Source organism: Barbatula barbatula (genome assembly GCF_947034865.1).
Source record: "Barbatula barbatula genome assembly, chromosome: 12".
Classification (NCBI taxonomy): Eukaryota; Metazoa; Chordata; class Actinopteri; order Cypriniformes; family Nemacheilidae; genus Barbatula; species Barbatula barbatula.
Genome location: NC_136775.1, coordinates 4,435,628 through 4,452,361, shown reverse-complemented (window position 1 = coordinate 4,452,361; position 16,734 = coordinate 4,435,628). Strand labels below are relative to the sequence as shown.

The window sequence follows — 16,734 nt, the reverse complement described above, 5'->3', positions numbered from 1 at the left end:
ATATATTAGTTGATTGACAAATCTCTTCCGTCTGCACCTGACGATCTGTTCTGACTTCTATCTATTTTCTACTCTTTCTAAAAAGAACTTAGCTCTGTATACTGTGGTAGGCTATATGAGACCATTTTTATTGCACGTATGCTTTTTGTTGTTCCAATTGCTTCCATTGTTTACCTCATTTGTAAATTGCTTTAGAAAACTGTCCTGACTGCATGTTTCTCTTTGCCTTCTCCTGGCTTTTTAGGATCATTGTACCAAAATCAATCATCATGTCGCTGTTTTGCATGCAGTGGTGTGTCCTTTGACAATTTCAGCCTCCATTGCTGTAAACTAATATGTTGCCAAGTTTTAAATTTGGTAGAGAAAGTTTTAGTTTGTGCTTTAGTTAGTTTAATTTTCGGTAGACCTCTGGGGAGGTTAAGTCAATGTTGTAATTCTTGGTCCTGGCCGAAGTGAATTTCTCACACTATGTGAGGTTGAAGTGTATGGACCACCTCTAGACTGAGTCACACATGAACAATTATTTCTTGTTATGGGTGAAATTGGCCAACCAAATGTTCACAGGAAGTAAATGACAATGTTCGAGATTAAAGATTACATCCCAATCAAGGATTTAATAGACCTAAATATTTTGTAATTATTATTAGTTGTTAATATTTTCAATAATATTCAACATTCAACAACAGATTTAGATGTCTCTTAAGCAAAGTCTGGAACATCTTGTAAAATGTATAACGTAAATATGTAAAACAAAAACGAGCAATTCACAATAAAAATAAAATACATTTACATTTTCTTGCTAAATTTTCTTTGGAACAGTCATGAAACCCAGTCATTTTCTTTATTCCTTAGTCTTTCTGAAAAAAATAACATCTTATTTCTAGATTATATAATTAACTTGTGGTTTAGGGGATGAATTTGATCCGGACATTACACTCGTTTTCGTAAATTGAGCCCACCAATAACTACATTTCCCAGAATGCCATTTTCGTGTGCCGGAAGTTGTACCTGCTAGCTCTACGTCGTCTTTTGCCGAAAACCTTTCACAGCCAGATATAAGGTAAATGCAAACCAATGTGTATCGTAAAGACAAATGAATCGGTCATTTCGTTATCCAGTGGCTTCTTTGATAATCGACCCTCGATAAGACACTGCAGCGCTAGTCTGCTTATTTTATTTTAACCTCATAATTTGTTTATTCATTCAAAAGTAGCCTGCTATATAAACGATTCAGTTGAACTATTTGATAAGTTATTTGAAATGGCCTATATTCTAAATAAAGTTGTCAATGTATGGTTTACTATAATAATACGTTTTAGTTAGTTTGAACCAACATTTAAATACAACTAAATATGTTTAATAGACCTGTAACAGTCTTTTATGTTACAAATCTTAATCTCTAGAATGAAACAGGAACACCAGGAGCTCATTTTGAAAGCATGTGGAGCAACGTCTCTTCAGATTGGAGAGAAGATTCAGACGTTGTGGAGCGGTTATGGTGAAATAAGAAGAGTCCACTTGCAGGGATGTGACCGGGCATCTGTTGTTGTCAAACATGTAAAGTTTCCCCAAAACCTGAAACATCCAGGAGGTTGGAACTCAGACATATCTCACCAGCGCAAAGTGCGATCCTATCAAGTTGAAAGTCATTGGTACCAAAACTACACTACCAATGAACACTGTCAAGCTCCCATCTCTCTGGCCTCCCAGTCATTTGGTGACGAGCTGTTGATTGTTCTGGAAGACCTTGATGTGGCAGGATTCCCAGAAAGAAAAAACTGTATAAATGATGCTGAAATGAAAGCATGCCTCAGCTGGATTGCCAACTTTCATGGCCTCTTTCTTGGTGTATCCCCAGAAGGTCTGTGGTCTGTAGGAACGTATTGGCATTTAGCAACAAGACCTGAAGAGTTAGAAGCCATGTCAGATCAAAAACTCAAAGCGGCCGCTGCTCAGATAGACAACATCCTCAACAGCTGTCGTTTTACTACAATTCTGCATGGTGATGCAAAACTAGCAAATTTCTGCTTTTCCAAGGGTGGTCTGCAGGTCGCAGCTGTAGATTTTCAGTATGTCGGTGGAGGTTGTGGAATGAAAGATGTTATTTATTTTTTAGGCAGCTGTATGGATGAGAGGGAGTGTGAAAGAAAAGTGCCAGGACTTTTAGAGCACTATTTTTCAGAGTTGCGGATATCAGTGGGCAATAAGGCCAATTTTCCAGAGCTGGAGAAAGAATGGAGAAGTATGTTTGCATTTGCTTGGACAGACTTTCATCGCTTTGTACTTGGGTGGATGCCGGGGCATCACAAGATTAATAAGTATAGCAAAAGACTTGTCGAAGAGGTATATAATACACTGAAACAATCTTAAACAAAACTTAGGTGTTTAATGTATTGTGTTTTATTCTGCAATTAAACAGAAGTATAAGGGTTATTTGCATTAATGCTGTATTGCAAAATGTATGTATATTCTGTATGTAATGTGCCTGTGAGATTAAAAATGTATATTAATTCCAGTTTTCTAGCCCTTGTGCCTTTGTTTCCAACTTTGTTGTATTATAGATTAGAGATAATAAATTGATAAGAGGTACCCACAAACATATTTTACTATAGCAACATTTAATTATTATAATTGTAAAAAGAAAACTATAAAGCTTATTATTAATGACCTTTGTGCAAATCGACCGTATTTTTTAACTATAGTAACCATCACAAATTTACTTTGGTTTTACATACTAACCATAGTTTAAACATGATGTTTGTAGTAAATCTATATCATTTGCTCAAACCATGGTTACTACACTTTTTACTCTTACATTAAAACTATGGTTAACTTTCCTAAAATGCCTTTCCTATTGAATTATTCAATCTGTTAATCTTCTATAATCCACTCCATTACTACCTTTAATAACACGTTTATCAGCATACACTGTCGTGTGTTAAAAATCGCTTAATGTATGTTATTTCCCCATGACCAGTTATTTTGTGGAAATCGGCGAATTTCTGCTATTGTCTTTCCATGAAGCATGAAGAACGTTCACACTGATCTAGGAACCCTCACAACACCCCACAGCTTTATTCTGTATTCGAGAAAAATGTTAGAACTGATTTCAGGTCAGTCATAGGGGTCCGCTTTGGTATGTGGAAGCATCTCCAAATGTGCGGAACTGTCCTCTCAGTTCTCCCGACGTCATTTCCGGAGTTACGCCCGACTCCATTTTACACGAAAACAGTCTTTGGGAAGAGACATTTCTCGGGTGCGTATAGTTTTTGTTTTCTCCTAACATGTATTTAAACTACAATCTTTATATTTGAATAACAAACGTAGATATTCAGCGTTCTGCGATCTTTGGGCTAATGTGGTGTGAGTTGCTAACTGGCTAGTTGGTCGTATGTTGTTTGCTTATTAAATCTATGTTTATTTTTAGTCTGACGGTAAAGGCTTGGATTTAGTATAAAGCCTTTGCGATTTAGCTAGATTTTCTGATCAAGTACACCACGCATTGGTTTGAGGCGACTGTATGTGATGTTTTTTGTTTAGTTATATTCTAACGTTACCAGAATTGACAACTGTCACGAACACGATATATACTGAGTTTATTTTCACAATAATCTGTGTTTTTCTATTTGTTTAGTTAAGAACACTCATTACATGTTATGAACTTCCTTGTAAATGTGACATTTTATGACCAGGTTCAGTTTTATTGGTTTAGGTGAATTAGTTATATCTTTTTATGAACACATTTGACTTCGTACATACTTGTTCTCCTTGTGTAAGTTCTTTAGTATGATCTCACATAATCTTTCGCAAGCAGAACTGTTTTACTGTCGTTTCATATAGAGGGAAGTGTGCTGTTTTCATTTACCAGAAGATCTCCATTGTGTTTTTTCCCCTAGGTGCTAAGTGCACCCAGTTGCCTCTGCCACATTCATCTTACCAAAGGTACCGATTGTATGTGGCACTGAGGGCAGAAACAGCCTGGAGAGGAATATGAAGGAAACGTTTACAGCTTGCCACCTGTCATGAATAAGTTCTGATGAGGGAAAGTATTCCTGGCCTTGTGCAGGAACCTTTGCTTTGTGCGATAACCCCATCTGATAGATAAAGCTGCTTTAGTATGAAACATGGACCAGGGTACAGTTGACAGCCCCGTTACTCTTGTCATCAAGGCACCCAACCAGAAATATGATGACCAGACCATCAATTGTTTTTTGAACTGGACCGTAGAGAACTTGAAAAAACACATCTCCAAAGTTTATCCTAGCAAGCCGGTGAGTAGGCTACTTTTGTTTTTTGGGGCAATTATTTTATTATAAACCGGGTGCGTTATCTGTTCTAAAATGAAAGATATGGGTAGCAAGATCATTAGAGCCTCGCTTCTTGAACATTTACGCCAAGTTTAGGCCTCAGATGTTACCCACTTGCTTTAAAGGAATGTTTGGCATTGCTGGTATTTTGCCTGAGCATCACATTCATTCTTAAGTAAAGCTTCAATATCATCTTTTTCATCAAATGCATTTATTATATTCTACGTTTATATTTCCTCTTTTAGTCATCTAAGGACCAGAGACTTGTCTATTCTGGACGGCTTCTGCAGGATCACTTGCAGTTAAGAGATGTGCTTAGAAAGGTACTCTTTTGATCTGGTTTAATTCAACACACTAACGTCTTTACTGTTTGACTGTTATTTATACTATTTAATGTATACACTATTTGATTATTTTTTTCATTTGAATCTCTGGATTTTCTGGAATTCCAACAGCAAGATGAATACCACATGGTCCACCTTGTGTGTGCTTCTCGAACCCCACCTTCATCTCCCACTCTCAGCAACCCTGTGACCCCCACTGATTCGATCTCTTCAGTAAGTGCCTGCCCTGGTTCCTTTGACATCATGTATAGAGAGAAAAAGTTTATTTCCCATAGCTGGTAGAGCAGTTATAGGTTCATGGGTTCAGTACCATGGGATTTGACATGTCCGTTGATAGAAAGAAGGTGAAGATCACTTTGGATAAAAGCATCTTATTAATGCATCTGTATTACTCTTTTTCGATCCCAAGATTTCAGACGGTGCTGGTGTGTCATCTTCAGCATCGACCCCCAGTCAAGATGGCCCAGCTAGCTCAGGAGGCCCTGATGGTCTTCGGCACCGAGGCAACCCAGCAAACACGCTTGGCTTAAATCCGGCCCCTCCTGGTGTCATGCAGAGGTCATCACGCAATGACACAATATGATAAGATGACTGTTGATGTCTTTATTCAGACTTTAATTTTGACAGTTTTTTCCTTACTCAGGCCTGAAGGAATTCCTATTCCCATGCAAGGTGGTGCCCCTGCTGGCTTTCCTGTCCACCCTATGTACATGCCAATGCAAATGTTTTGGTGGCAGCAGATGTATGCTCGCCATTATTATGTGCAATAGTAAGTTTCATGCTGTTTATATTTCTTATATTTCTTATACATGCTTTTATTTTCTTATGAGAACCATTAATCTCATGATTTTTCTCTTTCAGTCAAGCAGCCATGGCAGCGTCCCAGGCCTCTAGCACGGCCCCGTCTTCTGCTTCCAGCGCTGGCCCACCAACTCAACCAGCTCAGCCTAACCAACCTGCAGCCCCTATGGGGCCCAATCCTGCCCCTGAGGATCGCCCTGGCAACCCCAACATCCAGCTGAACGCACAAGGAGGGGCCATGTTGAACGATGATGAGTTAAACCGGGACTGGCTGGACTGGATGTACACAGTGTCACGTGCCGCCATCCTACTCAGCATCGTATACTTCTATTCCTCCTTCGGCCGCTTTGTCATGGTGATCGGTGCCATGCTGCTGGTTTATCTGTAAGTCACAGACTAAAGTTTGTTATTGGAAAAGCTAATGTTTCTGCTATCGAAATTATACAGTTTGTTTTTGTTTGTGTATCTCAGGCACCAGGCAGGATGGTTTCCCTTTAGAGCTGACCAAGAGAATCCAAGGGCTGAAGAAGGTCCACAAGATGAGGCGGAGCAAAATCATGATATGCAGGAGATGGTTAGTTATTGTGGGCGATTATCTTTTTTTATTCTATATTTAGAGCAGTGTATTGTTACGTTTTGTTTTTGTCAATTTCTCGACAAAACAAAAATTGTACCAAAAATATATTAAGTAAACTAGGCCATGTGCTTCATTATTTCACCATTGTAGGAACGAATGATGGACGAGGGGATGGAAGACGATGAGGGGGACAGTGGAGAGGAAGGTCCGGAAGATCCCATAAACGGTGGTCCACATCAGCCAGGCTTCCTCTCGGCAGCATGGTCTTTCATCAGCACTTTTTTCACCTCTCTCATCCCCGAGGGACCTCAACGCGCTGCCAACTGAACTCAGACCTCTCCACATAGTTGTTGCACAGTTGAGGAAGCAAAAACAAAAATAGACAATACACTGCAGAAAAAAATGTAAATAAATATGTACAAAAAGATCTGCCATGTTTTGGCAAGTCTACAATGCTGCTTCAATGGTATTAAAATTTCCCCCATATGCCATTGCCTAACGCTTCTTTCCCCACCTCTTAAGTCGGGTTGAGATTTCATGGATGTGCAGTCCATGTTGTTACGGAATACTTTTTTTCTGATCTGATCAAACAACACTCGAGACCATAAGACTTGGTCAACCATGGACTTAGTGCAAAAATTTTTTTCTCCTCCTCGTGTGTAAATAAATAGTAAATATTTACATATATGAATATATGCATTTCATTGAAACAAGGTGTGTTTTTAAATAAAATCAGGTTTTGGTTCTTTAGTGTAATAAGTGGTTTTATTTCTTTCATGAAATAAAGCAGAACGGTTTCTTTTACATCCGAAAGAGGGCGCCACTGATTTAAAAACATGTGCAACACCACTGCATGTATTATGTAGGCCTTATTTACAAAAGATGTATGTATAACATTATCATTTTCTTGCCGATTTAATGTTCTCACCCATGCAGTAAAACAAAAAAATACACTAAATTAATACAATAAAATCCATAGATAATGTCTAGACTTTATCCTCTACAATAGAACATAAGGTCATTTTTAATTATTCATCCAAACCAAAGACTTTCTATCTATACATTGTTTTATATTTTGCAACATTAATTCAGAATAGAACTTTCAGAATAGGATTTTTTTTCATTTAATTATTTTCTTAATTATTACGTAACTTACGTCTTTTTGACGTTACGCTTTTACTCTTACAGTACACAGCATAAAATAACAAAGTCCTCTGCATTCCAGAGCCCAACCTCTTACATCCATCCATCTATCCAATCCTATCCAGACACTGAGGTGAGATGGAGAGTAGAGCATCATTCACTTCAGTGCCTTCAGAAAATCTCTAATCAAATGAAGATGGATTTTGTTCCGTTCCTTGTAACAACACAATTAATTATGCATGACAGAGACATTTATTGGGCTCATTTCACCCATGCGGGCTCAACTAAGTAGGCCTAACTGTGCAAATCGGGTTACACTCCCTTTTCTCAAGGTAGGACAACTCTTATCAAGAGAACAGATCTCCACTGAATGTTCTGTCAGACAATGATTTCATCAGTTCTTCAGAATGTGTAAAACTGTTTTTGTAAAAACTACAGTTCACAATACCGCATGGCATTCATCAGCAACACCCAAGCATGCAGGATTGGGGCAAAGCATGTAAAAATCGAGTAAGCCTAGTTTGTAATATTTTGCCTGAATTGTTACTAAACTATTCTTGAAACTAACATCACGGGAGGAAAAGAAAAATGTGAAATCAAACCAAACATCAAGACACAATCGGAAAATATTACACAGGCATTGCAGTAAAAACAATATGTTTCTAACGGGAACATTTCGCCATCAAATTGTGCAATTCACAAATAAATAGTCGGTGCATTAATAAAATGATTACTAAATTGTCATGGCCAAGTATGCATAGAGACAACAACCAACATAGGGAAAGACATTCTCGTTTTCATTCCCGGCTGCACCATTAAAATGAACCATAGTCCCTTTGTCTTATCCAGACATTTGAAAAGAAACGGAGAGGAAGTAAAAAAATAAAAGAAAGGAAAAACATGCAAAATTGAAAGAAATTACATTAAAGTTGGCTGGCAGTATTCACTGTGCAAATTACGCTCTTATTCCTTAAAATTGACTCACTGGTGAACTGTTCCTTTCAATTTCTTTGGCCATACCTCACGGGCCTCACTCTGCCTATCCCCTATCTCTTTAATCCAATCACCCTCGTACTGGATGTTATTTATTTGCTTATTTATTTATTTCTAAAGGATGTAACTGATTTTTATCAGACGGTATAGTGGCTTTCTTTCCTGGTGAAACGGTGACTAACGACCTGCTATCGATTTGGTGGGTGGTCTATAAAGCGATGGCTGTGTGATAGAGCCCTTCTACATATGTTGAATTATGCTACAGATTCCATAGGCATTTCCCAAAGTATTTTATAAAATATATTAATTAAGAATAATTGGTGTCACATCTGTGTATGGTTAATCAGAAATAGTTTGCTTGTATAGGTTCTGAAATGACAGTCTGTCTCATTTGGTGAACAAAGGTTTTCTATTTATTCCAACAACTGTTTTGTTTAAAATGGCATGCAATTCAACTTTGAGGTTGATAAATTGTACCAATCTGCAGATGAATTTGTATCCAAAATATTTGTATATTTTTTTAGTTTGATTTTGTAAGACTTGAGATGAATAACATTAAGTCACTTCACAGATCACTTCGTTTCTTTATGTACATACTTCAAGCTTAACCAATCGTCACAGCAATATGATAAACTTTATACAGAATGTTTGCCTCTATAAATGAATAATCAAGTAAAACATGCAAACTTGTCAGTGTACATTTTGCAGTAGTAGTTTTTTACTGCGAATGTGGTTGTCCATTATATCCTCAATATCTGCTAACATTAAAAAAAAAAAAAAACATTTAACAGAGACATAGTTATTGACATGATTTATGAAGTGACTGCTATACAATGCATGTAAAGTACGTTGAATTTGTCCTAAGTACCATGTAGTAATTAAATGATGAATATGTTAATTTAAAATGTACTTAAATGTATGCAGAGTTAAATGTTAGACACAGTCTAAATGATCTGCATATGTAAATATATTTTTCTGTGTGCCTGTTAACTTTAGGCCTACTATATTATTTAAGACTGAACTGAATGTAAAGAATTTAAATTGTGCTTATACATTGCCAACTGACAGAATATTTTGGGCAAGCCGAATAAAGATAACAATGCAAAGTGACAACAACAAAAATCACACTGAAAAGGTCAGTTTGGGGTGATATATATTTCTCCTCGTTTACAAATAACATCATTGCTTCAAATATTACATTAGCCATTTCTTTTTCATAGAGCTGAAATAAATATATTGCACTTAAAAAAGTCATCAAAACATTGTCTCCTTATAGGAAGGTTACATTTAAAATACACACAAACAGAAAAAACATTTGCTAATACATTGCAATTACATAATTGTTGGTAGTCCATTCATTTCAAATCAAAGGCTTGAAATGGTGGGTCATGAAATGCACGATTTATATTTGATGAAGTGAGAGGGTTTTCAAAATCTGGTAATTGAAGAAAGCAAATCTATTTTGGTTTCATCTCATTGGCTCATTAAAACGTCACATTTCATACGTAAATTTAATCTGAACCCTAAAAAGCTAAATCTGACTGTAATTATTCGCACAATGTGACACTGCTTGGATTGTTTTTAATTGAAATAAAAATAATAAAATAACTCTCATAAATTTTAGCCTGAACATCCAATATAATTGTATTTTTAACCTATACAAATAACCACACACACACACACACACACTCTAGTTCCTTCATCTGTCTATGGCAAAAACAGTTTCTCTGTGATTTGGTTAAGGGATGTTGATGAACAGGATCACCTAATTTCCCTCGTTTCCCTGGGTGAAAACCCTATAATTCAAAAGTTAACCAAATATTTACAGGTGTGGATGTCTCCTGGCTGTTGACAAGCAGTCTTAGGCAGATATACATTCAGTTTAATACAACAATTTTTTGGTAGTGACTACGAGTGACCTCATAGTGCCTGTTGATGGTTCGGAGTTGTGATTGTGACTAAATCATTTCGTTTGCAGTTTATCTCATAATGTTTAGTTTAGCATAATAATACGTTGTTTGTGCCTTCAAACTAAACAAGCATAGTCAAAATATCTGGAAACCCACTTTACTTATCTGACCATAAAGATAAACCCAACAGTGGCCTGTCCATCATTTTTGAATTGTCCAAAAATGTTCCTTCCAATGATGCTCTGAAACATCCCGAAATCACAGCGCCCTCTATTGTATATATATATATATATATCAATGATTTGTAGGAGAAAAGTGAGTGCTCCACAGATATCATATCAATAAGAGGTGATTGATGTAAAGAGGAACAGCAGATGTCCAGTGTTTGTCCTTGTTATGTTTCTGAGGTTGTTCCTCATTTAGCTCTATCCATTTAAAAAAAAGAAAGCGGGTGGACAAAGCATGAGATGAATCATTAAAGGTAGCATAAACATATCTGCAAATGAAGATTTTTCCATCTCCGAGTCTTATCAATGCTAAAAACTCATGCTCGACATTATGGTTTACACTTCGAAAAATTCCATGTCCACTTGGCCTTTTTGTCATTTACTTTTTTTCTCCAGTACGACTGCGGGAAGCAGCGTGTCAGGGTCGTTGGGTAATACTGTGTCAGGTCAATGTTATTTACACGTGTCGAACTGGCATTTTCCTCATGGATATTGAACACGAGGACAAGTTCGGGTAAGCGTGTGTTTTTGCGTGTGTTTGGGTGCCGTGTGTCTTCACATGCCAGCAGTAGGGAAATCAGGTTGACTTATTGTAAATGGTAGGAATCATACGAACGGAGTCATGACTGCAGAGGAATGACGCAGTCCTTGGATGGCGGCGTAGGGCCCTTGCTGGAAGTAGTGGTGGTACCGTGGCATGTGGAAGGAGGGGAAGGTAGGCCCGCTGCCCTGCATGGAGCTTGCCAGGGCGGAAGGGGTGAGAGGCATTCCCAGTCGACTGTAAGGGGGCAGAGAGCCCTGGATGGGGTGAGGGAGAGGACTGGCCAAGGAGGCCGTGCCGGCTCCGATAGCAGACAGTGATTGAGGGTGCTGAAACCCGGTAAAACCAGACGTGGTGGTGACCCAGGAGCTCAGGGAGAGGTTATCCGAAGCAGTGAATGCAGAACCTACAAAAGCAAAATTGTACATATCCAAATCATTTATATGACCTGTCTACAGCAAATAAAAGTGCACTGCTGTTAAAATGTATACTTGGTCGATTGTTTGAGAATTGCTTACCTCTACTGTGTGCCAAGTGACCATCTTCACCCAAGGGCTCCTCGTCACCAGCGTAAGTCCGAATGGGCGACCGGGCATAAGAGTGCTTGTGGATCAAGCTCTCAACACTTTCCCTACAGCAAAACCGAAAGATCACAGCCCAAAATAAATCTCTTTATCCACAACTGCTTATTTAAATATAATAATAAATACATTGCATTTTAATAAACAAAACAATTGTTGTTTGTCATACTATCTTTGGCACCTATAAATCAAGGCTACAGGCTGCGTGGGTAGTGTCAAGAAACATAACATCAGCCCGAACAACACCTGCATAAAAATACGTTAACACACAACAAGTGTGCAGAGAGCAGCGTGTCTGCTTGCCTTGCAGTAAATGCATTTGCTCCTGTTAGATTAGACCCCTCAGACAGGCTGAGATGGTCTGCATCACAAGAGCCATGCGTCCACATTAGCCTCCCAATTAGGTTAGGAAAGTGCAATATCTGTCAGCAGCGCAATACAAATATGTGTGTTTTTATCTGTGATGCGCTCTCGAGGAGAGGGGCCTCGCAGCCCTACAACTTGGGTGGCTGTTTTCAATCAGTCACCGGGCTCAATTGAATTACACTGTGTTTTAGTGCAGTACCCGACTCCAGACTAATGCGATTTCTGCAGCTCCCTGAAGATCAATTGATCAGATCTAATTCACAGCCTTTCCAAAGAGAAGAAATAGAGAGACACCGAAAGAGAGAGAGAGAGGGATGCATTTTTGTCTGGTATTTTTGGCAGTCACTGACTTTCTTTGGTACTTTTGCATGTGTCTTAAATTAATTTTGCCTTGTGATGTTTAACTAGAATTTATATTAGAAAATTCAGGGAACAGATTTGTCATTTCCAGCTTTGGCGACGTTTTAAGGGGTCATGTAATCCTTTTGTGTTTCATGTCTCATACCCCTTTCTCTCTTCTGTTTAAGCCACCCACACACAACAGCAACTATGAGAATCTATCTTATGAAAAGGCACTTATGCACTTGTTAATGAATCCGCTAAATGTTCCCCACCACACATTTCACTCCACGGTACAGCTGCTCACCCACCGCAATCACTGATCTCACTGAACGCAAGACACAGATCAACACATCCAGCAGCAGAATTCCTCATACCTCTCAATATCTGTGAGTCTTGAGGAGTCCCTGAAGCCTTTGGCGAAAGGGTTGCTGTCAATCTTCAGTTTGGTTATCTGTAGCAAAAAATTTGAAAACGTCGAATTAGTCCATCAATTCATAGTCTTTATTCTAAAAGATTTAAAGAAACATAAGGTTGGCTGTAACGATTGTCGCCTTTCAGTATATATTTTTTCTAATGCCAGAAAAATTATAATAATTTAAAATAGTTTCAAAAGGACGATTATTTATTCAGAGCAGTGTTACGGTTTCATAAAATAGCTTAAAACAATATATCCTTAAATATAACACAGGCTTGACCAGATACATAGAGAATTACTTATAATATAATAATTTAAATGTTTAATATTGTTCTCAGAGTAATGCTGCTAAACTCACCAGCTGGTTCTGGTAGGCAGTGACCGCAGTGAAAACAGTTTCAGTGAAGACGAATGTTCGAAACTCTTCAGACTTAAGATTGAGTAGAGAGGCGGTGTGATCTTTCTTCTTGATGATATGGACTCTGGGCTGATACTTGTGCATGGAGTTGAGGATGATCTGTTGAACAAAATATTCGTAAGTATAACAAAAATATGAAGAGTTTGAAATGTATTTAAATGTACTGTATTTTTTTAAATTACAATTAAAATACCAGGTACATAGCGCAAATAAAAAATACAGAATATATAAAACATTATGAAATATACAGGTTGCAGCATTTTTGGTTGTGTAGCATCAGGGTATGGTATAGCTTTGTCACGTGTTGTGACTTTAAATATAAATACATTTGAAAGATATGCCTTAAATAATATTACATTATGGAATCTTGTTTCTTTTGTGAAATGCATGCAGTACATATTTTGTAACAAATACGCACTTTATTGTTCTTGAATAATAATTATTAAAATTGCTTACCAAAAATCTTTTTAAACATTACCGTAAGTGTTCAAAGAAAAGCGTCATTGTGTCTTACACCCGATTTTCTTTCAAAATTATAGGCTACTGCCAGAATTTAAAATCGAAACAACCAAATGTTGTGTACACATTTAATGTAGCCTATATCACACTACACTTGTCATATTAAGTCATCAAATGAGTGTCTTGAATTTTACATGCTCGCTGGTGGGTTAGATGTGTTTATTTTTTATAATAAGCGTGGAAGATGTGACTTGTAATGTTTATAAAACAATGTTACACAAAATTTAAAACAAATTCACGACTTACGTGTCCGTGCTGGTCCAGTTCGTTGTTTGTAAGTTTGACCTTTTCGAAAGAAACCATTTGTTTTAATAGCTGTTCACCGGTAAATGGCGAATCTGGATGCACGTACAACCTGCAAAACGAATAAAAAGCCTTTTATTTTTGCTGACTATAAAATTCAGGCATTTTAACGAATAGGGACAACAATGTTCTGCTTGCCCGCATTTTACATAGAACTATATTCTTTTTAATCTTAATCTATAAAGCAAATGTATATTTACCATTTAAAGTATTATTGTTTCTATAATATTATAATGGTTATACTAATTTGATAAATATAACAAAATGTACGTTTATCGATCCTTACGAAGTAATCGTATATTGAAATCGAAAAACACATCATCTTAAAATGATCAGTTTCAGTAAAAAAAATTGGGGAGTAGCCGCTGGTTTCCACAATTTTGCAACAGTAAAACAATAATAAATAGTCTATATACACGTCAAAAGGTTTACCTTGCAGGTAAAGGTGGATCTGCCTTTCCCGCAACAAGCCAAGATGATCTGTGATAGGCGTATCGATATCTCTTATTGTCCACAGGAACGATGTCCATTAGGACAATATATTTTGCGTCCGGATCCATTCCGGAAAATGATACACGAATAGTCGGAAACATTCTTCTGTTGAAATGAATGCATAAGCAGCATGTCAAATGTGAAATATACAAACAATGTTTTACGCACTTACGACCAAAATAAATATATATAAATTATTAGAGAGGCGAACTGATTTAAAGTATTCTGCTTTAGATCTTCAATAGGCGAATAGGCCACAATGAATTGAACGTATGAATGGAATGTATCCAAGAATTGTTCAAGTCAAAAATTCGTCTGGGTGCAGTTAAAAAACTCAAATCATATGAGCCTTTTACCTTCCGGATTTTGTGATGATCATTTCCGTGCCGAGTTCGTGAAATTTGTCCCACAGTTCTTTAGTCTCCAGGCTGCAGGAGATCTTGGCCATCTCCTCGCTGGGCACGCCGGGTGTCGTGGGAATAAGCGGCTCGGTGCATAACGGAGGCGCGGTGCTGTTGAAATCGCCGTGGGTTTCCAGAGCAGGAAGGTCGCCGAGGTTTTGATGGCATGATGACTTTTCCACGAATTGTTCTACAATTTAAATCATGTCAGACCATTAGAAGCGTATTCGCACATTTTCAGCATTAGCGAGTTTATTATGGTGTATGAACCATTATAAAATGATTAAGATCTGGGAGTGGAATTAAGGTGTAAACCACGTCACGACATAAATATAAAATAAAACGATGAGCATTAATGACATCGTCATTATGCATGCGAACTATAAATAAAATAAAACGAGGCCTGCTTTCATGTAGCCTAACAATTGTAACACGGCAGTCCTGCAACACAGAAATATTATCTAAAATATCTCCCGTTAAAATGTAGGGTATTGTGTACAATGATGGCTCTGAAGGATTTTCTTGTTTAAATGTATATTGCAACGTCGTCTGTAATGTAACATTGATAAACTGCACAAAAGCACCAACACGATATTACGCAAAATAAAGAATCGAAACTCATTCTTGCATTTTTTCCATTTTACAGTCACTTTAGGCATTAATTCATACATATGGTTATGTGTAAGAGTTCTTCACATTATTATATGCTTTTCACGAGCCAAACACAGGGATGCAACGATTGTATTTTCAGAATGTTTCATTTACTGTGCTGAATGGAAATATTATATATATATCGTTCTTGTGTCCCTTTCTTTAAAATGATTACACTTGTATGAAGAGACAAACGGTAGGCTACGCAATTGTATAACCCACTGAAAATATGCGAAACTACTTTAATCCTAAATCCATATATTTAGTATCAGTGGTGCTCGAAACGTTGACGTTGCAGTAGTCTGTCACAAATCAGTGTCTTTTGCGATCAGACGCACGCTTTTCAAAACTTTCCTTCATATTTTACATTCATATGTGGTCTTACCCAGCGGCTTGATCGTATTTTCCTCCGACTCCTTGTCCTTGGATTTCCCACTTGACATGAGTGCGGCTATGGAGAAAGCGTTCGCCCTGGACGAGAGCTGAGGCTTCGGGGAAGATGTGTACTCCATGATGCGAATGCTCAAAACTATTCTCAATACCAGAAATGTCCAGATTCGACCTTAAAAACAAGACGTTACTTTTAGTTAACGCTATAAGGATTGAAGGCTACAGGGTGTTAGTTCCAAATCGTCTGGGACATTGTGCGCGCAGTGCTCCGGTCACCCCTGAGTTTTCTTACGCAGGCTGGTTTTTCATTGTAAGTGTTGGATGACTTTCAGTCCCCTTAATTTCAGAAGCCCCTCAGTCGTAGTCAGCCACGACCAATCGGTGTGTTGCTTCAAGATCATTGGCTCTTCGTCCTCTTCCGTCTGCTATGCGCCCATGTACCAGTCCTACCGAAGGCGTATCTTATATTAATAATGACACGTGACAGGCCCTAATAAACCGATGTGAAGAATGCGTAGCTTATTAGGATAATATTACTAAAAAAAATGACTGGACACAAGTAACATTAAAATCTTAGAAATTGCAGGAATCTTGTTGCCTCTTGTACAATTGCAGTTTTGCACGTCATATCTGTCAACAAAACAAGTAGCCTACTTTTTTATTAGCTTTCATTATTTCAAGAAGACGAGAAATTATTCACACCAGGAAGATGTAGTACAGACCCCCTTGAATGTGATTAACCCAGGAACGTGTTTATGATCCTCTATTAATAAACTATCACGATTAAAGTTGAGTTTTATTCTGAGATTAACTGTGCATAATTGTAAAAACATAAATTACCAATAAATATTCCCAAATAAATATAATAGTTTGTGTGTTGTTATTTTCGCACATGCAATAGTAGTCTTGTATTATCAAGGACCACTTTTATTCTGTGGTTTTCTCTCCTATTAAACTTTTGACAGTACAAATCCTGTCTAGACGCCACCGCTCCCCTGATGCCAAAACTGGGA

The 16,734-nt window shown here is 37.6% G+C and overlaps 3 protein-coding genes across 4 annotated transcripts; 2 read left to right on the top strand and 1 right to left on the bottom strand.

Moving 5' to 3' along the window:
• Positions 1–996: 996 nt before the first annotated feature.
• Positions 997–2,514, top strand: pkdc (protein kinase-like domain containing). Its single transcript, XM_079469062.1, has 2 exons — positions 997–1,060; positions 1,404–2,514. Exon 2 carries the CDS (start codon positions 1,405–1,407, stop codon positions 2,368–2,370), a length of 966 nt encoding a protein of 321 aa, XP_079325188.1. The 5' UTR covers positions 997–1,060; position 1,404; the 3' UTR covers positions 2,371–2,514.
• A 621-nt stretch (positions 2,515–3,135) lies between these two features.
• On the top strand, positions 3,136–6,966 carry herpud2 (HERPUD family member 2). 2 transcript variants are annotated; one of them, XM_079470111.1, is made up of 9 exons: positions 3,136–3,256; positions 3,897–4,271; positions 4,553–4,630; positions 4,763–4,864; positions 5,061–5,209; positions 5,295–5,420; positions 5,513–5,836; positions 5,924–6,026; positions 6,180–6,966. In XM_079470111.1, the coding sequence occupies exons 2-9, from the start codon at positions 4,125–4,127 to the stop codon at positions 6,354–6,356; spliced, it is 1,206 nt and encodes a 401-aa protein (XP_079326237.1). In that variant the 5' UTR covers positions 3,136–3,256; positions 3,897–4,124; the 3' UTR covers positions 6,357–6,966. The 2 variants fall into 2 exon arrangements, with proteins under 2 accessions (XP_079326237.1, XP_079326238.1); XM_079470112.1 differs by having other exon boundaries at positions 3,255–3,363; positions 6,180–6,827.
• A 1,592-nt stretch (positions 6,967–8,558) lies between these two features.
• tbx20 (T-box transcription factor 20) lies at positions 8,559–16,163 on the bottom strand. Its single transcript, XM_079470328.1, has 8 exons — positions 15,717–16,163; positions 14,636–14,870; positions 14,220–14,384; positions 13,731–13,839; positions 12,906–13,064; positions 12,507–12,583; positions 11,362–11,474; positions 8,559–11,249 (listed from the first exon to the last, which is right to left on the bottom strand). The coding sequence occupies exons 1-8, from the start codon at positions 15,841–15,843 to the stop codon at positions 10,909–10,911; spliced, it is 1,326 nt and encodes a 441-aa protein (XP_079326454.1). The 5' UTR covers positions 15,844–16,163; the 3' UTR covers positions 8,559–10,908.
• Between the last annotated feature and the right edge of the window lie 571 nt (positions 16,164–16,734).